The sequence below is a fragment of the Onychomys torridus genome, chromosome 10, assembly GCF_903995425.1.
Source record: "Onychomys torridus chromosome 10, mOncTor1.1, whole genome shotgun sequence".
Classification (NCBI taxonomy): domain Eukaryota; kingdom Metazoa; phylum Chordata; class Mammalia; order Rodentia; family Cricetidae; genus Onychomys; species Onychomys torridus.
Genome location: NC_050452.1, coordinates 21,402,931 through 21,425,655, shown reverse-complemented (window position 1 = coordinate 21,425,655; position 22,725 = coordinate 21,402,931). Strand labels below are relative to the sequence as shown.

The window sequence follows — 22,725 nt, the reverse complement described above, 5'->3', positions numbered from 1 at the left end:
AGGAAATATTCAGCCCACCACAGGAAGCAAACGTAGGTGCATTTGGGGTAGCTGGCTAGCATTCTAGGGAGTCAGCACTGATCAAAAACACATTCCCAGCTCAACTTCACTTCTCTGAAAGCAACCAAACAAGAACCCTTCCCATATCCGCAGAGCTGTCCCCAGACCTACCAAGCAAAAGGCAGGCTCCTAGGGCAGGAGGAACGCCCCTCCACAAGCAACAATGTTTCCACACTTTAAAACAGTGGTTCTCAACCTGTGAGTCGCAATAACAACCCTTTCATGAGGGTTGCATATCAAATATCCTGCTTATCAGATATTTACGATTCATAACAGTAGCAAAATTACAGCTATGAAGTACCAACGAAAATAATTTTATGGTTGACAGTCATCACATGACGAACAGTTATTGAAGGGTCGCTGCATTAGAAGGTTGAGAACCACTGCTTTAGTGCAACCACGTCTGGCTGCTGAAGCAAAACTGACGTGCAGGCCTTTCGCTCTACAGAATCTTCCAAAAGTTTCCAGGGAAAACAACCAAAGTCGATGTTGGATTTATGAGACTCAGAAGAGGGGGGTGGGGCCGCTACCGCGCTCCTGTTTAATTTGAACCCCACAGAAGATGGTCCTGTGATCTACAGGGAGCTGCAATATCCTAGGAGACCTGGGAACTTGCACTAGACCTCTTCCAGGCGCAGCAGGGGTATCTGCAAGAAACCTCAGCAAGAAACACGCGCGGAAGAGCGAGTCTGCGCAATGGCTAGTATCCCGCCGCCGCTGCAGTGAAAGAGATCCAAAGAAGCACTTTCCAGCGGCTTTTGGACTGGAATGGGCCACAGCTGTCCTGACTCCCACCTTGTCCGGGGCTCAACCGGGGAAGACTGCCGCATCCAGCTCTGCGTCCCTAGACACTGTCACACATGCACACACACGCTTGCACCTCCCAGCATGCTCTCAAACGAACGCGCACCAGCCGGGGCAAGCGCGCGCTCACAGGCCCACAAGTGCATAGCCTTGTGTGCCCACCCTGCACGCCCACGTGCGTGCCCAAGGGACCCCCAGGAGCCCACTACACTACACTCACCTGGCGCGGACGCCCACGCACCCCGATCTCGCGCGCCACCCTCGCGGGCGGGCCCGGGGCCAGCGCGCGCCACCGCATGGCCGCCTCTGCGGTCCGCCCCCTGTCTACGGCCAAGCGCGGGGGGCACCGACGGCTCCGGGTCCTGCGTGGGCAAGGCCCGGGTCGTGTGCGTCTCAGCGGGCTCTGCAAAAGCTCCTGCCGTCAGAAGTCAGACGCCGGGAACAAAAGCCAGGCGCGAGTGGCGGGCCCCGCGCGGCCGCCCTCCATCTGACACGAATTAGCCCGCCCTCCCCCGCAGACCGCAGCCCAGAGCCGGGGCACCGCTGCTCAGCCAGACGCGGGAGAAGTGGGCAAAGAAACGCCTTCCCGCGGGGGGTGGGGGGTGGGTGGGGGCGCCTCCCTGCCGCCATCTGACTGGAATTACCGACGCTTGGCTCGGGGTTCGGCATTACTAGGATTTCAAACCTCTAGGCGCGCTGGCCCAGGGGCTTAAAGAGAATCAAAACGCAGCAGGTTCCCAGGGCTTTCGGCATTTTAAAATCTTGACTGTTTTCCAGTCCACCCTGCATCTGCCACGGGAAGTCATCGACACTACCCAGCTAAGAGTGCTAAGTGTGGAGTAGGAAGAGTTTTTGGAAAACATTAAGGTAGAGGGTTTGTTGTTGTTGTTTTTGTTTGCTTTGCTTGTGAAGCTTTAAAATTAAATGGGGTGGGGTGGGGGGTGGGGTGAAGGGTTTCAGGCAAAAACCCAAAGCAAGTGACTGCCCACTTTGCACTCCGAGGAAATGAGTGCCCACTCCCCCTTCAAGGTGCCACCCGCTTCTGGACAATGTCGACAAATCGCATCTCAGCCTTTCCATTCAGAGTCTGGGATTCTAGAAGGAGATTAGAAACCAAGAGTGCGAGCGGGATGAAGAAAAAGCAATCCAGGAGCCCAGAAAGCATTGAGGGCCCCTTTAAAAGGCTAGGAGGGTGCACTCTGCTAACAAGAGCAGCCTTTCTCCTACCCCAGGCCTGTGGACCTGCCTGGGGCTGTGTCCTTAAAAGCAAGTTCAACAGCAGCAGAGAGTAGCTTTAGACAAGGCAAGTCTAACTTCTGAGACTATAGAACGGGTGCTTTGAAGATGGACGGACCCAAGCTGAAGCAATGGCTCGGGTCTCCTCTGTGCAGCAGAAGAGGCCCCTGCAACGGAGTAAGGAGCAGGGAGGGCACTTAGCATGTAGCTCTAAACACGAAGCCCTAGTGGCCCTGGCGCCAGGCCCAGCCCACGTGACGCAGCGTTCATATAGCCTGCAGTGTCCCAGAGCCCAGCCTCTGTGGCTCTCACACTCTGACTCTGAGCCTGTGTGCCCAAATGCCTTCACTGGGAGGGCAGTCTGGGTGGGCTGCAAGGGCCTTTATGGTTACCACATGTGCAAATTCCAGCCATCAATTCAACCTCTCGGGTCCTGGCACTAAATATCCATCTTTCTGTTTCTGCAGTGGAGGAGCAATGGCTGCTCTTCAAGTTTCAACTGCAAAAGTGGACGGAAGAAAGAAAACCAAAATTTGCTGAAGATAGGTATGCCATCCAGGACTCCAGTTCTTCATACCATTATCACCAAGTAGATGTTCTCTCCCCCACGCCCCTCAAATGAGCTCTTTCCTCATCTTCCACTGTTTCAGTAGCCCGACACCATTCCTGTTTTCCTACAGCCACTTACTTAAGCTGGACTTTCTGCAAGTCTCTTGGTCATACTCCTGCATGCACCATCTCCACCCTCCACTGCCCAGGGATCCCTGAGACTAGGAGTATTGCGTTCATTCTGGATCCCGGCATCTAACCCAAGAGGGTTGGAAGCAGTGATTCTCCTGTCTATCAGGAGGTGTTGGCCTTACTAAGGTGCTGACAGAGCCAGCAGAAGGAATCTGAATTCAGAAAGGAAGACACCATGCCCTATTGTGGTGAGGCTCTGAGGGAGAGTATGGGCCCCCCGCACACTCTGGGGTCTATTTAGAACTACTGTTAAGAGGCAGAGGTTGCCAAATGTGGTAGCTCCTGTCTGTGATCCCAGCAGTAGGAAGGCTGAGGCATTGCTCAGGCCTGCCACACAGGGAGGCAAACATCAGAAGGTGCTTCTTTATTATAGGCATACCTGAATCTGCCGGAAGTTATTTAAAAGAATACACCATTCAGAAAACGCCTACTCTTTATTACTAGTTATAAACTATGTGACTGTGATACACTTTCTAGCTCCTGACAACAAACTGGTTTGTCTTGGTCCTGGGGCGAATCAACAGTTACAGCCAAGGACTCTGGGCCAAGGTCCAGAACCGTGAACCCAGGAGACATACCCCAGTCCCTTCATCAGGCTGCACGTCTCCCGTACATCCCCTGGCCTCCCCACTGACCCCTCAGCCAGGCTCCCAGCGGGGCTCCACACTGCAGGATCCTTCCACTCTGAGCCATCGGGCTCTCTTCTGACGTCTATAGCTTTTTTTCTTTTCTCTTTTCTGACTGATAACAACTGCTTTTTCTGGGCTCAGCTGAAGATCCACCTTCCAACTTCTCTCCCAACCCCGGTGGTTAATCGTCTCCCCTCCCTGAGCTGAATTCATGGCAAAGGAAACCACTCCACATTTGGTCATCTGGATCCTGCAGTGGGGCTCTGGCTTTGCAGAACCACGCCACACAGGCCCAGTGTAGTGTGGGCTCAGGTAAGAAACGGTCCTTCTTTGCTCCTGCTCCCCAGCCACCGATGCTGGTCACTCACATGGGTGGAGTCATACACACCCTTACCCACCCAACTCCACCTCTTAAGCAAGCTGTGGGCAGACAGATGCATGGGGCCTGGGAACTCCAGAAGCCATGGTAGGCAGCCAGCTCTTGTGGTAGCTGATTCCCAGCACTTGAGTGGCAGGCTTGTGTCATCCCCATTCTGCAAACAACAGTTAGAGACAAATTTCTTCCCAGCATCCTGTTTCCTCTCTGCTTCCCACTGTCCAGATTGGCCTCGCCTGGGCATCTGACTGCATCTGGTCCCCAGGAACAAAGTGACATTCTTTTCACATGGGGCAGGGGAGGCTAGACAACCCAGGGAGACATCAGCACCTCGGCCACCAAGGAGAGAGGTTATATGGCATCCAACTATTGAAAACTCAGACTGAACTGAGAACATGTGCCCCCTAAACAGCCAGATTTTCTCATGTTGAATCTGTGGTTCAGTAGGAATGTGGTCACTGTGGTCTATAAGCTGCTCTTACACTCACTCACGTGCTCACTTGGTCACCTATAGAATCGATCGCTGAGAAGTCCATGAGCACACAGCATTAGCAGGGAACAACAGTGTCCACATACAAGGTGAGACCTCAATTAGTGAGCTGAGATTTGGATGGGGGGACCATTTTTCAGGCAAGAAAGGAAGAATGTGCTTGAGTGAGTAGGCCAGACATGGTGGCTAATGTCCAGCTAATGCTAGAGGTAGACAGGGTGGAGGAAAGAGGTTGGGGAGCTGAGCAAGATAGCAAGAAGCAGTGATAGGAGAGAGACCCCCCAACTGGGCCAGGCTGGACCCCTCATGTGGAGGTCTTAGCAGGTGCTAAGCTAGGGGCACTATGCAGATATCTGTGTCCTGGAAGAGGAGCAGTGGCCATGGAGAACAGTCTGGAGTGTGTGCAGAGGGGGCTGTGTTAGAAGAGAGTAGCAGCCGAGTACCCTCTCATAGCACCCGTCCTGGAACTGCTTTGCAATGTGCACAGGATGACAAGCCAGAGGCATTGGATACCTACAAGAGGACGAAGCCTAGAGGCCCCCTCCCCTCCTTAGAGAAGCAGGAAGAACACTCTCCAGGAGGCAGACACACCAGGGCAGCAGTGAATCTCATCTGCCACAGGTACACTCAGAAGTGAAAGTAGGAAAAACAGACAATCAGCAGCTCTGCCCACAGGGGTCAGGGTTAGAGAAACCCAGCCCTGTGGCAAGGTCACAGCCGCCACAAGAATGACAGAAGAGCACACCACAAGGACATGGGAGACAGCCTGGAGTGGCGCCTATTGGCTACATCTCAGAGGGCTCCAATGGCTAAACAGTGAAAATACTGCATTGCCAACCATTGGCAATAGAGTCCTTGAATCCCCACTGTTACAGACAATTAACATAGTTGAGTCTTCATGGGGTCAGCACCTCCCACCTGGTAGAACAGGGAGGGCATGGGCAGAACAACAGGAGATGTAAGGGAGGGTTGAGACCAGCTTCCACTCATCCTATAGGGGCTATTGTGAGATCACAGGCAGAGAGAGACATCCTCTAGCACCCATCTCCTTGGAGAATAGAGAGCCCCACAGTACCTTCACTGTAAAAGAAAAAGAGTAAGTCTAAGACTGAGAAAGTGGTTGATCCCTAGTCAATCAAGAGGTCAAGATGACTGTGGCCTTGGGTCGGGCAAGCCTTTGCCAGTGCTAACAACAAGCCACTGGTGGCTCTTACCTGCAGAAATCTCTAAGCCTGTGTTTCTCTTCTTGTCCCAAGGCCCTGGCATCTGGACCTTGCTCAAGTGCAAACCTGGGTCAAACTCCTTCTTGAAAGACCTTTCCTCTTCCCTATTTCCCTGTGCATCCAGTCTGTGCTCCATCCTACCTACAGAGAAATGCAGTGTGTCTGCCAGGGTACCTACCACATGTTAGTATGCCCAGATTCCCTGGAGTCCTGGGAAGGTCCCAGAGCCATGTCCACCTCACTAACATGGCAGAGCCTGTCCAGGAGACCTCTATCCACCTGCTGCCTTAGAAATGTGGGGAAGGGACAACACACACTTGGAGACAGAAGAATGGGGTACAAGATCTCATGGGTTCACTGGTGAGCCAAGGACACACAAAATGGGACAACCAGCCAGCAGTTCAAAATCCTCCCCTGTCATCCCCAGAGACATTGTATCCTGGGGACAATGAGTACACATCAAAGAGCAATAGAACAAACTAGAGAAGATGTATTGGAGGTGCTTGACCCAAAGTACATGGTAGAAAAACAGTTGTTACCACCAAGATGGATGGATGAAGGACAGCAGCCTGGGTGTTTTCACCCCTAACACCGTTCTAAGGGACATTGTGCCTCATCGAACCTGCCTCAGCATCTACTGCATCTGGGAGGAAGCCCAGAGCCAATGACCTCAAGGGGAGGGCGTCAGTCTACAAGTTCCACCACCACCTCTGCACTGGCTACAGAGGTCAAGACAACGGTCAGAGCAACAGGTTAGGGCCAACTGTCAATCTCTGACAGGCACATCTGGGGGCTTCTTTGTCAACAACAGATGGTGACTTCTGACATCGTAGCAGGGTGTTCCACCAGCGCTGAGGAAACATGCTCCATTTCCCCTGTTTTCTCCCATCATATACTTCCTCCCCCCCCCCGCCCCCAACTTAGAGAAGTCAAGAAAAACTGCTTTTCCTGCAGATCTCACCCCTACTGTGAGTCTCCAGCCCTTTGCTATTACACTTTCTAAACACATGCGTTTTGTTCCCAAGCCACCCTCCTATGGCATTCTGACCCAGAGGCCCAAACACACCAGGACATCCACTCAAATACTGTCTCACCCCCCCCCCATGGGAAATAGTTCTAGGAAAAGGGTGGTGGGATAGAAAAGCAAATACCCAATAATTAAATGTAATAAATACATGGCAGATTTTCTGTGTGTTTACTGAACGAACCGAGTAGAAGAGAAAGAACCTCTGTCCCAAAGGGCCATCAATGACCTGCCTGGGGTGACAGACTTCCAATCCCGGGGAGCCAGGATGCACACAACCCCTGCAGAGGGAGGAAGAAGACACATGGGAAGATTCTAACACAATATAATGTAAAAATATGCTACTCTGTGCTGGAAGATAACGGCCCAAACATATCAAACCTTTGTTTTCAATACTTAGACCATTATGTTTCTATAAGAGCAGAAAACTTTTATGCTAAAAACACTGAAATTCATATAACAGTCTGGAATCTGTCCTGTTCCAGGCAGTGCTGTGTTAACTGGCGATGCACTGCAAGAGTGCACACTGTGCTCACAACCAAGCACAACCTCTATGTCCCAGAGAAGCTGTATGACCCAAGCAGGTGCTGCAGGAAACAAGGCAGACTCATTGTGCTTTTGATCTTGGGTTCATTTGTTCACTGTGCATTCAAAAACTTTCTACTGTTGCCAAATGCTCTCATGTGCCCCACTCTGAGTTATATATAACTCCATGTAGAACCATGATTCATCATGTAAGAAGTGTTCGAAACTGGACGTGGCACACCTTTAATCCCAGCACTCAAGAGGCAGAGGCAGGCCCATTTCTTATGAAGACCAGCCCAGTCTTCACAGAGAATTCCAGACCAGCCAAGACACTTAATGAGACCTTGTTTCAAAAGAAAAGAAAGGGGGAAGAGGAGGAGAAAGAGACCACTACCACCCAGGTTCAATTCCTGACACTTACATGGTGGCTCACAACCATCAGTAACACCAGTTCCAGCCTGTAGGCACCAGCACACACATGGTGCACATACATGCAGGTAAAATACTCATACATATAAAATACGGTTAGAAAGAAAATGAACTTTAAAGTAATAAAAATACTGACTCCAGGAAGCTTAATAACTTGATAAGACTCAAAGTCTGTGTGGCTAGTGGAGAGATTAAAATCACCTTAAGGGGCCACTGACAAGTCAAGACATAAGGGAGATGTGGTAGAAATACACTATGGAATACTACTCAGTCATAAAGAAGGCCAAAATCCTGCCATTTGTGACAACCTAGGTTGCACTTTGGATAATGAAATAAACCAAGCACAGATAGGCAAGCATCAAGTGAGCTCACTTATATGTTGATTATGAAAAAAACATGGGACAGAACTGAGAGTAGAGAGGTGGTTAGCAAATGTCTGGACAGGGGCAGCAGGGGGGCTCAGGGGTGAGGGGTTCCAGTGGGTACAAAGTTTGTAAATTCTGAGTTTCTGTTGCACTGAAGGTGCCATAGTTGAGAATACAGGCTTTCTCTGTATAGTCCTGGCTATCCTGGAACTTACTCTGTAGACCAGGCTGGCCTTGAACTCAGAGATCCACCTGCCTCTCCCTCCCTGGTGCTGGAATTAAAGGTGTGTGCCACCACTGCCTGGAGGCAAAATAGAAGATTTCAATGCTCTCACCACAAAAAAAGCATTTTAGATGATGATATGCTAATTATCCCACTGTTATCAGTATGTAATGCACATCCATATCAAAACACCATGCTTGAGCTGACTCACGCATGGTTGTGTTCTATGAATATCTACAATTACTATGTTTGAATTTTAAAATTAAAGTCAGATATCAAGGGTCATTTAAAGAAAACCTGTAGTTTCCCCAGGCAGTGTGCAAAGAAGAACCTAAGCCTGGTCTCCATTCAGTCTCTGGTCAGCCCCAGAGTGAGGCCAGTGCAGCTGAGACAGTTCCTCCAACATGAAGACCTGGTCCAGTTCTTTTTGGGGGTCCACAGGGAAGCCCATGGATTAATGCTAGTCCTTCCACAGCTCCTCAGCTCTCTAGAAACCACCCAACACCCCCACCATCTCACCCCCACCCCCACTGAGGCCAGCACACAACAGCAAAGGCACATCTGAACCCTGGGCGGAAACCATAGCTCCTCATCAGAGGGGCCACCCAGGGTCAGGGCAGGCCACACTAACCCTTCTATTTCCCTGAAGGAGGGTGGATAGGAACATCCCCAAATGAAGCAACTCTACCCCAATCGTTCACACCACAAATCCCGGGGGGACTCCAGATGCCAGCATGTCTTCAAAATCTCCCTTTGGGGCTCTCAGCTATGGCTGAGTTAAATGCTAGGAGCAGTGGGCTCGGGAACAGAGGGCCAGAGCCTGGGCCATTCCCACAGCAGACATGCCAGAAAGGAGGTGGGCAGCACGCACTGCAAAAGCCCAGAATGCCCTGGAAGACTCCAGCCAGGCTAGCTGTGCCATGGCAGGTTTAATATTAACTTCTCTGAGTCACGGTTTCTTCCCTTGTTACTGCTGACTGACCTGGGAGACTTCTAGTGAATGTTAATTAGGCACTCATGGAGGGGCTTTGTTCAAGGTCTGGCACTCCCTCCTCTCCCCCTTTCTATTTTCATCAACAGAACAACTAAGTTCAGCTACTTAGTATCCAAGTCTTCAAAAGTGAGCTTGCTATTCGTGTGGCTGAGTCAGCATTTTCCTTTCCAGGCTGTTCACAGAGAGCTCAGGGAATCCACCACACCACACACACCACGCGCATGGCAGGTCCCTTCCCTTGCATGGCAAGGGCCTTGAGTGTTTGGATCCAAAGAGTCCATCCTCAAGTCTGGCACAACAAGGATCTAGGAGCCCAACACATGTGACTACCACATAAGGGGTACCCCCCTCCCCACCCCACCCCACCCCCGCGCCCTCTACCCATCCACCCCCAACTCCTGCACTACCACTCAGCAAAGGCTGGAAAGCCTTCCAAAAGAGCAGATGCCAAAGGTGCCAGCCCTCAACTTCCTCAAGAGTTTGAGTAGTGGCTCTTAATTTTAAAAGATCACTGAAGAATATAAATACACGAGACTGGCAATCTTCCCAGCCCTCCTTTTTTTAAAAAAGAACAGGTTTATAGCTATCACTGTCCTTACTTTGGCGGGTAGGGGGAGCGCTGGCTAGGGCATGCCACCTGTGCTGCTACCCTGTATCTATGTCCAAGCTCAGGGCACACCAGCCCTCTGGAAGGGGGGAGGGGAGGTGAACACACTGTGTCCCTCAGCCCACACAAATGGGGCTGTGCTTAGCAAATGCTGCCCCCCTATGCAAGGAATAAGTGTGTAAGTGAACAAAGACAGCCACTGGGTTTAAGGTGACCGTCCCTCGGAGGTCACACCCCTCGGTTACACCCTGGGCTAGGCCTTTGGAATGCAAGGTCTCCTATCAGCTGCCCTTTGAGTTTCTGATTAGCTGCTTAGGGACCATTTCTCCATTCATGCATTCTGGAGTTTACTGGGGAAGTGGGAGTGGCCCAGACTCCTTAAGCCTAAAGGGATCCATGGGGGGGGGGGGGGAGGAAAAGAAAAGAGCCCTGGTGAGAAGAGAAGCTAAGAGAAGGGAGGATGGAACAGAGAGCAGAAAGAAGAACTGAGGGGACCCAGGGTACCTAGCACTCCTAAATGACTTCAGCTAGGAACTGACAGGGGTAAGGCATCCACAGAGAACCCCAGGGGTCACATCTCCACTCACTGCAGCATTAGACACCAGGAGTGAAGAAGGGCAGGCATGCTTCTGCTGAAGGTGTGGACAGCACAGGAAGTCATGGCACCAGAAGACTCTCCTCCACCAGCCAGCAGGCCAGGCTGCACCGTGCATCTGCTGTTTGAGAACGAAAGGTGGAGGCCAGAGGGACAGCAAGCCAAGGTTGCCACTTCCGGTTCTGAACCCTAAGCCTACCCTGCCGTGTCCGGAGTCTTGCCCCTTGTACAGCTACTACACCAACACGCACAAACTCAACCACAGTGTGGTCTACAAGATCAACACTGGCCACTCAATGACACCATCTTTTTTCATCTTAGATGCACAGTACAGAAGCCAGGCCTCATGACTCCAATCATGTGATGCTGACCCAGCACCCCAATGCCCTCCACCTTCTGCAATAAAACCTGCTAGAAAGCATCACATCCTTCAAAAACAACGGCATTCAGACGCTCCCACATCAACTCCAATTTACAGCTATGCTCTCCTCCCAGAAGACACCTGCAGAGGGTAACCTTTGCGCTCCCAAAGCAGTGTGGCCACCCCATGTCTCTGAGACATCCGAAACAGCAGTCTTCATCCCATGGGGACATTTAGACTCCACCTCTCCACAGCTTCTTAGACCAAGAAGGGATACTCAAGTCCTCCTTGCTCACCCCCAGTCACCCTCCCCACCTTATTCCAGTTTCCGACAGTATGTGCACACTCTATATAGGCTGGTCTCCAAGACCGTATGCCTTATTTCAATGCCCTGCCCTTGGGGGAGTGTCGTCATAGATGGTTCACTCTGAGCAGAATTGCCACCCTGAAGCCACTGATTCATCAACTGTTACTTACTGGAAGACTCCAATATCAATCCTGTCCTCCCTGCCTCTCTGAAAGCTCCCCTCATCCATTCATCTTCTCTACCATCAGCCTGAAGGCTTTCCCTTTCCCTAATGCACACAACCCACCCATCAACAAGCCCTGCAGAATAAATCCAGAGCGAGGCTAGACTCTTCACCTTCTCTCCCACCATGCAGTCCACCAATAAACTGACCTCTGTATCCAAAGCCAGCCAGATGGAGCTTCTTCTGGGGGCATTCAGGAAGGAGACACAACCCAGCAAGACCCCTCCTACATCTAATCAGTTTGCTTAGAAAGTCATAGGCCCCTCCGGCTAACTTAATCTATTCCCTACCTCCCCAGACCGGTTAGTTGTCCAATCTGTTCACATGCTGCTGCCTCAGGACATTTGCAAGCTCTGCTAGGTACACCTGTCTCTCTTTCCTAGCAACCTGGTTTTCTCCTCTCTTTTTTCAAATTTCAAAAGTCCCTCTTCCGGGAAGCCTTACATGATGCCCTACAGGAAACAGTCCCTGGCAGTGGGTACTTGATTTTTTTTTTTTTTTTGTCTTTGTTTTGTTACAGTGCCCTTATCATGGTAGTGATGCTCTGTAGTGCTGGGAACGTCACCTTCGAGAGGCCAGGGACGCCCTCCACCATAACAGGGTTAGGATGTGCTGAATGAATGAAAGAATGGTAGTAGTGAGGTCCAGCACAGAGAGCCCATACTGTCCCGTTCAGGTTTCTTCATGTGCGGATCAGAACATCTGCGGCCTCAGCTCTACCAGGGCCCTGTTGTTCCTGTCTCTCCCCTCACCCCAGTCCAAGGCTAGACAGTGAGAATGGCACCAACCTATTTGCTAAACGGACCAAGGAAGGGGGTAGGGAAACGTGAACAGAGACCTCACTGTGTGTCTGTACCAGAACTGACTACAGTACTCACAGCTGCGCACAGAGAGAGCTTGGGGAACTTCAGTGCCTGCTGCACAAGTCAAATATGGGGACAAGAGGGTAGGCAGCCAGGCCATAGAGAGCCTCTGTCCCACGCGAAGGCAGTTTGGACCCTGAGGAGAGGTTCAGCCACCCATTTACAGTGATATCTTATAGCCTGTGGAGTCACTACATCCAGCACTAAGCAGCCAGGAAAAAGAATACTCAGAGGTTGGAGATGGAGCTCAGTGGTACAGCACTTGCTGGGCCTGTGAAGGCCCCTGGCTTCCAGTCTCAGTATAATCAGAACCCAGTGAGAGTACCAATAATACATCTATTTTCACTGGCATGGAGAACACTCAATGGAATAACAAGATGGTATATTAAACACAAGAGATGTGAGTCATTCCCAGTGTTAGCCAGTCCTCGGTATCACACCACTTGGGCAAAGACAGTCCTTTGCTGTGGAGAGGCTAAGCTTCCCCCTATCTCTAGATCTGAGCCTAACAAGCAGCACTAACTCACTCCCAAGGGCTGAGCAGGAGCTCAAGTTCATGGTGACAACCATGCTCAGACCAGCTGAGGTGTTAGAAAGCCATCCTGTAGACACAGGTGTCGCCTTCAAAGTCCTTGCCCCTGCTTCTCAGAGGGGCCAAAGGTCTATCCGAGCCAGGTGGTGGTGGCGCATGCCTTCAATCCCAGCACTCAGGAAGCAGAGCCAGGTGGATCTCTATGGGTTCGAGGCCAGAGGCCAGCTGGTCTACAGAGCGAATTCCAGGACAGGCACCAAAACTACACAGAGAAACCCTGTCCTGGGGGGGGGGGGGGGGGAGGTCTCTCTCTCTCTCTCTCTCTCTCTCTCTCTCTCTCTCTCTCTCTCTCTCAGCGGGCAGACAAGTCATGGCACAGAGTTCCTGCAGGACCGTGGATGTGTGTCCATAGCCTGCAGCGGGACTTCAGGAACAGACCCTGTCCTCAAGTTCCTCCCACTTCCGATAAGTGATACAGGAGATGCTCTACTGACAAAGAGAAAGCGGGGAAAATGGCAGATAACGGGGTGGAGATGTGTGGCGGGCAGCTCTCTGTCCAGGGTGCTTCCGCACTTTATCTAGGAGTGCTGATATGGTGACTTCAGACAGAAACACAAACACCACCAAGGTCATGGATGACGACCGGCCCCAGCAGCCATGGCAGAGCACTCAAGGCAGGGAGGATAAGCAGCAGGGCTCTGTGTGGGGAAGGACCCACAAGCAGCTTCCCTGGGGTCCTGTGGCCAGCATAAGGACATAGCCTCGGGCGTGGAAGGAAATGGAAGGCATCATGGAAGGAAGGACCAGCTGCTGTTGAAATATGACTCAAAAAAAAAAAAAAAAAATCTAACAAGTTTCTGGTTCCCCTCTCTGTGATCAACAGACTGGAGGGAAGGCAGGGAATGATCACCTAAAGCTGACCAATTGGAGGACCACAGCCAAGGAACAAGATTGCTGGTGGATCAGGGTACCAGGAAGTAACCAGAGTTAGTTGCTGACAACAAGTATAGTGGTGGGGGGATGGGTATATAGGATGGTAGCTGGACACTGGGCATACTTAGAGGTGGAAGACCATCAAGGCTTAGTCTGGACTGTACTATAGTTCTCTCCTGCTCTAGCATCGGGTGTTCCTTAAGCAGAGGAGAAAGCGGCTGGGCGGTGGTGGCACATGCCTTTAAGCCCAGCACTCGGGAGGCAGAGGCAGGCAGATCTCTGTGAGTTCGAGGCCAGCCTGGTCCAAAGCGAGTTCCAGGAAAGGCACCAAAACTACACAGAGAAACCCTGTCTTGAAAAACAAACAAACAAACAAAAAAAAGCAGAGGAGAAAGCAAAAGAAACGCTAGGCAATGAAGCCTTGGGGTGTGAAGGCCAGGGACAAGGGACAGGAGGCACAGATACCGGAATGCCAGCAAAACCACCAGAGGAGGGGCAGCCTTGGACCAGGCCAGTGTCCAGTCAACAGACTGACAGAGCAGAAGAATCCAGAGGGAGATCTGCTAGGTGTTCTAACCACCAGCGTGCTCTCCACCAGGGCCTCCCAACCAAGGAGGAGTCTGGAGGTGAGCAAACACGCCACCCACACATGGAGAAAAGAGGTCTGGCAGCGCGGGCAGTGAGTGAGTCAACAGACAGCAACTGTGTTCTGAGGTGAGGAGGAGAGATGAATGAACAAATCCATGGCAGAAGCACTGTGTGACCACTAGTCTTCCATCCCGCAGACTGTGAAATAACAAGGAAAGATTCCTTCCTCTAAGACTGTTGGAGAAAAACCTCCACATGGTATAGCCACAGCAAAGCAAGGACAACCAACACTGTGGCTGTGAACAGTGGGTCCCGCTGGACATGGAAGCAGACTCCAGCCATTGCCTCCTTCAGACACAGTCACAAGAGGCAGTTTTCATAAGGTCTGCATCCATGCAGACCCTGGGGAGGGCTTGCCCTTGCTACCCACAAACACTGACGTGTATGGACCCCAACCTGTCACATTCTTCTGACACACATAATTCATTTCATCGTTAGCTATTTTGCTCCCGAGGCTATTTTGGCTGCAAGATAGATTCTAACAAAACAGGGATTTGACAAATAAAAGAGATGCTTAAGGATGGGTTTGTCGTAATCCCGCCAAGCTAGGAAGCTGTCTAGAGTTCAGCACATGGGTGAGGTAAGAACGAAGGGGGAAAAAAATTCAGCCTCTGTCTCCACTTCAGAAATCAAGATGTCCACACACACATAGACTTGAACTTCTCTCTCTTTAACCTTGGAGAGGACCTTGCTACCACTGCAGGATGGCACCTGGAAAGCCCCAGGGAGGGACTGCCTAGCTGAGCCATGCCACCCTGCCTGATGTCCGCCGATCCCATATCTGCCCTCAGAGGATAATCAGGAGCAGGAGAGTGGGCAAGTGGAGTGGGCAGAGTTCACAGTCCCTGCTCATCTGCAGCTTGTGACCCAGCCCTGCCTGGCCCAGACCTCGCAGAAGCTCAGCCTGCCTTTGCAATACCCTGTTAACATCAGTCAGCTCCACCCTCCAGGCTATCAGTGCACTTGGGAAAGTTCATAGCATCCCATGTAAGATATGGTTTGATAACTGGGATGAAGTGGCATCAGACACCTTCAGCCACATCTACAGCCTAACCACACAGGACCACACAATTACTTCCAGCCTAGCATTCCCAGAGCTCACAAAAAGGCATTTTCACCCAAACACTACTATTTAACCTAACTCTCAACCCTCCCTAGGCTGGGTGTTTTGTTCTGTGGGACAGGTCCTCTCTATGGAGTTCTGGCTATCCTAGAACCCACTAAGTAGAGCAGAGATGCCCTGCCTCTGACTTGCCAGTGCTACCACACCCAGCCCAAGGCTATGGTCTGGCAATAAATAGACTGTATGTATCTAGTTCATTTTTTAGATCAATGATTGATTTCCCTGTCTAATGACTAGAGATATTTGGAAATAGAATGGTTCTTTTTAGGCATTACCAGGACTGAGGTGGGTGGCCACCAGCTTTTAATGGAGGAGATAGGAGTGCAACCCAGTCCCTAGAGTCAGCCCCCAACCAACAAGCATCCCAAGGAAAGCACCATAAAGCATTCACTGAGGAACCACACGCAGGGTTCAAGAGTGTGTGTGGTGGAAGAGGTCTGGGTAGGAGGCCTCAGTGAGCAGGCACCAACACATCTCCCCCATCGACCAAAGCCTCTAGACCACTCCCCCACAGAGCTGAGCAAAGCAGAACCTCTTCTGCCCTCCCTGGCTATGTGGACCCCACAACGGGTGGATATGGGGGAAGCTGTTTCCAGTGTCAGGGATGTGTGGGTTCCCCACATAAAAGGAGACAGGGAATTTGCTGTCCCTATCAGAACAAGCCTTGACGAGCCAGGTGCCCAGAGGATCAAAGCCCAGAGCCGCCTCCCAGCTAATCCCCGCCAGGAATGCTTCCTCCCCGGCATTGTTTTCTTTACTTCCCCACAGGCAAGAAGACCAGCTCCCACTCCAACACTCCGCACAGGGTCCCACACCCTCATGCTGGCAGGTCTGGACTCCCCAACTTCCCCCAGACCGTCCATCAACCCCACTTCAAAGGGCCGACCGGGTGCCTCCTATCTCGAAGTGACGCAGGTGCTCCGAGGCAAAGAAAGGACCTGGTTTCCCACTATGGGGATTTGGGGCTGAGTTCCACATCTGCTTTCACCTTCTGAACATACCAACCAGCCCCGATTTCCTCAATGAAATAACAACAGAAACCTGAAAACAAAATAGTGCCAGCCCCTGATGATGTCAAAGGACTTAGTGGAGCAGAGGGGTGGCCTTAATACTGTCCATACCCATCCAGGGTGGAATATACAGAAAAGTGGCAACACTGAGACAGGAACGGGGAGACAGACGCCAGCTACCCAGCTCCTCTGGCTTTACCTGCCAAGTCCTTTGTCCATCCCAGCTCCCCTCCCCCACTCCTCCCGTGCTGCCCTCGCCTGCCTAATCTCTGATGTATCTTTGATAGAGTGATGGTGTGGCCACAATGGTACTGCTGAGGGGTAAAAGGACAACTGGATAGACTAAGCCCCCGCCATGAGGGCTCTGCTAAGACCCTGATGGTACCCGAACAGTTCTAATCTAATGTGGCTTTTTAGGTGCATGGAACGGACCGGACCGTGCAAACAGGATGTGATTTCTAGAATGCGCATACACCTAATCAGGGCGATCTGGAATTATCACGGGAAGAAGCTGAAGGGAGAATGGGGGAGGGAGAGAGATTTGGGGAAGGAAGAGTGAAGGAGGAAGTGTGCAGAATCGCTCTCCCCTTCTCTGCATAGCCAACGAGTTTGTTAGGAGCATTACTGCCTTTCTCTAGGGAATGAGGAATTCCTACCTCTCTGGACCAGACAAATCAGTTACTGTGAGAAGGAGCCAATAGGAAGTGGGGGTGTGCTCTCTCTTCTGCACCAACTTGCCCTTCAGCTTTCCTCCATGCTGTGAAGGAGGTCAAGACCCTCGGCAGATGCCAACGCTGATCATGGACTTCCAGCCTCAGGATCAATTAGCCACAACAAAACTTTCTTTCTTATCAGCTACCTGCTCTCAGGTATTCCGCTGGGCTATGGCAGCACACAGTGGACTACAATGAAGAGCGTCGGACAGGTCTCACAGTGCAGGCCTTGGTGAGAGAAACACACTGGCAGCAACCTGTCACCTCTGCATCCCTCCATCCCTCTGGAGTGTGTCCTCACTCCTAAGGATGTCTTCATCAGGAAACAATGGTAGCAGGGTGAAAGCTGCCCTGGCCCTCTTGCTGAGACAGATGCTACACAAAGACAGAGTGTCAGAAACCCCTCCACACACAGCTGGCTCCCTTCCCCAAATCTCTCATGACACTGCAGAGATTTTTGTGGCTGTATAGGTACCTAAATAGCATTGAGTTCGTGTCTCCACATTCCAATGGCCAAGCAAGTCTAAAGCCCAACAACCCTCTACAGCCTTTGGTGCCCTGCACCCATGGAGCCAACCATATCCCAGAGAGCAGGGGATGCTCCAGCCCACACACCCTATCCCAGCACTGCAAGGGCCAACCCTGAGTCTGCACATTTGCCAGCCATCCTGGAACAGGGCTTTTAGACATTGCTGCTGTGCTCAGAACATTCATGTCTCCCCAAAGCTCACAAACTGAAACCTAACCTCCAAGATGGCGGTATTTGGAGGCTGAACACCCAGGTGTTCAGGTCATGAAGGTAGAAGTTCCACATCAGGATCGGTGTCCTTAGTAAAGAGCTCACTGGTCCTTCCACCACATGGAGACATATAAAAAGAACTCTCTGTGAAGCAGAGAGTGGGTCCAACCAAACACCAGAGTTGCCAGAGTTGTCTAAGTCATGGACCACTACCTTGCAGACACAGGCACTACACAGAATCCATTTCCTTGCCCTCATGCCAGGTAATTTCTAAGGTAAACTACAGCAGGACTGACAGATACGATCTCATCCTATCTCAAATCACCATAAGATCCTGACAATCCAAGTCTTCTGTGTGTTTGCCAACAGAACTTCTATGCTTCATTTCACACTAGGTCCCCACTGCAACCCCCAACACCAATGTCAAGGTCATCTAACGGATCATTGTTAGCAAAGAATGTGCTCATGGGGCCTTGTGCTCATGGCCCTACTCTGGACTCCTAAAACCTTTCTAATTAGTATCCCAGCGGAATTCTGCCCCTCTGAGGCACAAGGATCTCCATCTCTCAGTACCATAGCCAACTCCTCCTGAGCTGTGCAGAGCAGTGTCCCGTCTGAGGTTCAAATCAGGCCGTGTGTATCTTATGGTCTGGTAGACTTGACACAGTACCTAAGCCTCCCTGTCCTCAGTGAGGAGCCCAAAGCCAGTCAAGAATTTCAGAGGGTCAGGTGTGTGGGTGGCCAAAATGTGACACTATGTAATACCATGTGACTGCACCACCCATGTGACATCCAGCAGGACAATTAGGGCATAGATATCCCTGCACAATAACCTTGTGAGCTGACCTCCAAGGTCAGCTCAGGGACAGCAAGGGCCTTCCTGGTGTGACTTCACTTCAACACGCAGCACTATGAGGAAGCTGAGGCACCCAGAAGTCAGTGTGTGCCAACACTCAGAGGGCACATGGCCTAGTCACATAGTCAGCAAGTACACTGAATGCTGATCTTCCTGGGGCTTCGGCATCTTCTCTCAAAGGTTTGCTTTCCCTCGGCGTGTATTCTTTTAAAATGTTTTATTCGGCATGCTTTTAAAATTATCTTGGGAACTTGGCAGGGTATTACAGCAGAAACAAGAGTTAAGATTCTGAGGGCTTGCCGGGCAGTGGTGGCACATGCCTTTAATCCCAGCACTCGGGAGGCAGAGGCAAGCGGATTTTTGTGAGTTCGAGGCTAGCCTGGTCTACCGAGCAGGATCCAGGAAAAGCACAAAGCTACACACCTTGTCTCGAAAAACCAAAAAAAAAAAAAAAAAAAAAAGATTCTGAGGGCTTGGGACTGGAGAGCCATCGTAACAGACAAGAGTGAATATTGACCTCTGGGCATCACGCGTGCGCACACGCATGCATGCACATGCACACACACACACAGAGAGAATTAATATTAATCTTTAAAAAAAAAAGTCAGAGATTCTGTGGGCTACAGCCTTGAGTTGGAGATTAAAAGCACATTCCTAGAGCAAGAGCAATGGCTCAGTGGCTAAAGACCCTTGCCTCTCGGGGTCTTACTATATAGCCTTAGCTGACCTGAGCTCACAGAGAGTCACCTGCTTCTGCCATGCCTGGTCTAAAATAAATCTCTTCGCCCCCCTTACTTGTATTCACTGTTGAAAATGCTCAACATCCCGAGCCCTAAGGGCTGCTCACCTGCCTTGTAGCAAATGCATGATGAACATTGCTGCTTTGCAAACACTGCATGGTTTCAGAAACCAGTCCAGAGCAGATTCTGTCCAGCTGGGCCAGGGATGGGTTCAGACTCCTTTCTACTTCTAGACTGCCACAAACCACTGGACCATTCTCAGACCTCACAGCCTCCATCCCAGCATCTGGACACATAAGCAGATACCCAGAGAGGCAAAGCCACCATGCCACATGGCAGTTCCTCCACATCCCTAAACCACACATATCTGCTACTCAAGGAAGGTGGCTCAGACTCTGAGCACCATTTTCCAACAGCAACTATTCAGGCAAGAATCAGCTAATGGTATGTGTCTGGGGATCCAAGAGAGACAGCCTGACACACTTGTCTCCCCTCATTGTATCTTGGAGACCCCTTCTTGAAACACAAATGGACTGAGACATGGCCCCAGTCATGAGCCAGCAACATTCAGTGGCGGCCATCTCAAACCAAGTGATACTATCAGTGCATGGGTCCCCTGAGCACGTAACTCCAAACAGAGTACAAAGAAGACCAGGGGCATCAGGGAACCCTGCTGGAAGCATGAAGCCTCCTTTTACCTGGAGTCCCCTTTTTAATGACTCCCAAACCTAAGCCCGCAACAGACATTCAAAGTGGAGTTGAAACAGTTAACAGGAGCAAAGATTCGGCCCCAGCACTGAGATGCACTGGAATCCCTTCACTGAGGTGCTCACTCCACGCTCCCTCTCAGCAACACCTGTCTTAGTTTGCTTCTGATTGCTGGAATAAAACATCACAACTGAAAGAAACTTTGGGAAGAAAGGGCTTACTTCAGCTGACAGCTTACGAAGGGGTATCAGGATGGAACCCAGAGGCAGAAACTGGAGCAGAGATCATGGAGGGGTGCTGCTTACTTGTGGGGGACCAGCCCCCACATTTATTTACCCCAGGAACTCTCAAGGAATGAGGGGTAAGAGACTTAACTTAGAAATAGAGAGGAGAGAAACAGAGCGAAAACACAGGGTAGACTCGGGTGGGCCTGGATCCTTATCCAAAGAGGCCCAGAACTTTAGTCCAAAGGTCTATTTATAACAATGCCAAGGGGTGGCGCAAAAGACCTTCCCCTTGCTAGTTAGAGCCTTACAAACACCTGGTACTCAGGCCCGTGGTCCAGTCAACCTCCCATGCAGTCCTGCTGGGTACGGCCACCAGGAAACCTAGTGGGCTCCAACACTTACTGGCTTGCTCCTCATAGCTTGCTCAGCCTGCCTTATACAACCCAGACCCACCTGCCCGAAGATGGCAGCACCTGAAGTGGGCTGGGCCCTTCCACATCAATCATTAATCTAGAAAATGTCCCATAAATTTGTCTAAAGGCCAACCCAATAGCCCAATAGTCCATTTTCTCAACTGAGGTCCCCTCTTTTCAGATGCCTGAGCTTGTGTCGAACTGGAAAACAACAACAAAAACAAACAAACAAACAAACAAACTGACCCCTTGCCACCTTGCCATGCAAATATGTTACTGTTAAAACATAGCCTGTCCTTTCTTGCTTACTCTCAAGCTCTCACGGTATATTCAAAACATAAAACATGGCACAACTTTAAAAGTTCCACAGTCCTCAAAAAACTCACGCCCTTTGAAACTTGAGGTTCTTGAAAATATCCAATGTCTCTTTAAAAATCCATACTTGCAGCCAGGCGGTGGCGCAAGCCTTTGATCCCAGCACTCGGGAGGCAGAGCCAGGTGGCTCTCTGTGAGTGCCAGGCCAGCCTGGGCTACCAAGTGAGTCCCAGGAAAGGTGCAAAACTACACAGAGAAATCCTGTCTCGAAAAAAAAAAAAAAAAAATCCATACTTGCTAAAAATCCAAAGTCTCTTAACGGTAGGCTCCTGTAAAATCAATACTAAGTTACAGACGTCTTATTCCAAGAGGAAAGGAACAGGGCACAGTCACAATCTGAGCGGAGCAAAACTGACGCCCAGCAGTATAAATCAAACGGTGGAGCTCAGTGTCTCCCATCTGGGATTCGCTCAGGGGCTTCTCAGCTCCAAAGGACTCGAGCAGCTCCACCTCCCCAACTCTGCCAGTCACATGGCTCATCAGGCCAACTCCACTCCACAGCTGCTGCTCTCCTTGGCAGTCACCCCACAGTCCTGGAACCTCCAAGATGCTGGGGTCTTCACAGGCTGCACCCTCATTCTCTTCGGGGACTGTGGTCCTGTCACAGGTGCTAAATAAACCTCAGCCTCTCTCCATGACCCCCCAAGCCACCCAAACTCCAAAGTCCCACTGCAACTGAGGCTGCATCTTTACCAATGGTCTCTCCTGGCCTCTCACAGTGCCAAGCCTTAGCTGCTCCCCGTGACTGACCCCTTCAATCCAGGATCTTCCATGCTGCCAACACCAGCACCACTCAGAAGACTCTTACACATCACCAAGTCAGCTGCCAGTGTGGGATGCAGCCTTGGTCCCCTCTGGACCACAGCTTCTGTGTGCTGACCCTGTGGAAACACTCCTAGATTGTTCTTCAATGATGCTGGTCTCTTCTTAATCACAGCTGAACTCTCAGCCCCAGTTGACCACCAGTGATTGTCCCGTAAAGCAAAGGTTTTGTTTTCACAAATCCTCATCAAAACCATCACACGAACAGCCCTGAGAGTCTTGTTTCCTCCTGAAACCTCACAAGCCAGGCCCCCATCGTCTGCACTGCTCTCAACCTTGTCTTCTATGTTCCCACAACAACTCATTTAGCTCTGCATGCTCAATGGCTTTTCCAGCCCAAAGTTCCAATGGCTTTCCTAGCCCTCCCCAAAACACACAGCCTGGTCTGGCACAGCAATCCCACAATCCTCATACCAATTTCTATATTAGTTAGGGTTTCTACTTCCATGTTAAAACAACAAGACTAAAAGCAACTTGGAGAGAAAAGGGTTTGTTTCAACTTACATCTTAATGTCCATCATTGAGAGGAATCTGTGCAGGAAATCAAGGCAGGATCCTGGACCCAAGAACTGAAGCAGAGACCATGGAGGAATGTGGCTTCCTGGTTTGTTCTCCATGGCTTACTCAGCTAGCTTTCTTACAGCCCCCAGGACCACCTTCCCAGGGTTGGTACTACCCACAGTGGGCTGGCCCTCCCAAGTCAATCATCAATTTAAAAAGTGTCCCACAGACTTGCCTCCAGCCCAATATTATGGAGATATTTTCTCAGTTGAGGTTGCTTCTTCTCAGATGACCCTAGCTTGTGTCAAGT

General features: G+C 50.8%; 1 protein-coding gene and 1 long non-coding RNA gene across 4 annotated transcripts in view; one reads left to right on the top strand and one right to left on the bottom strand.

Annotated features, from left to right (window-relative positions):
- The window catches only part of Tns3 (tensin 3), a 239,156-nt gene that overhangs the window by 198,748 nt on the left and 17,683 nt on the right, over window positions 1-22,725 (bottom strand). Inside the window, exon 1 of one of the 2 annotated variants that reach the window (XM_036200395.1) lies at window positions 1,085-1,385. The exons of the other annotated variant lie outside the window; for it this stretch is intronic. Within the exon in view, the coding sequence (XP_036056288.1) occupies window positions 1,085-1,162 (78 nt within the window). The 5' untranslated portion in view covers window positions 1,163-1,385. Of the gene's footprint in view, window positions 1-1,084; window positions 1,386-22,725 lie in introns of those variants that run through there. 2 annotated transcript variants of the gene reach the window in all.
- LOC118591967 lies at window positions 1,494-6,706 on the top strand. 2 transcript variants are annotated; one of them, XR_004946036.1, is made up of 5 exons: window positions 1,494-1,731; window positions 2,568-2,646; window positions 3,612-3,782; window positions 4,824-4,957; window positions 5,593-6,706. It is a non-coding gene; the product is annotated as an uncharacterized LOC118591967 (long non-coding RNA). The 2 variants fall into 2 exon arrangements; XR_004946035.1 differs by having other exon boundaries at window positions 2,568-3,782.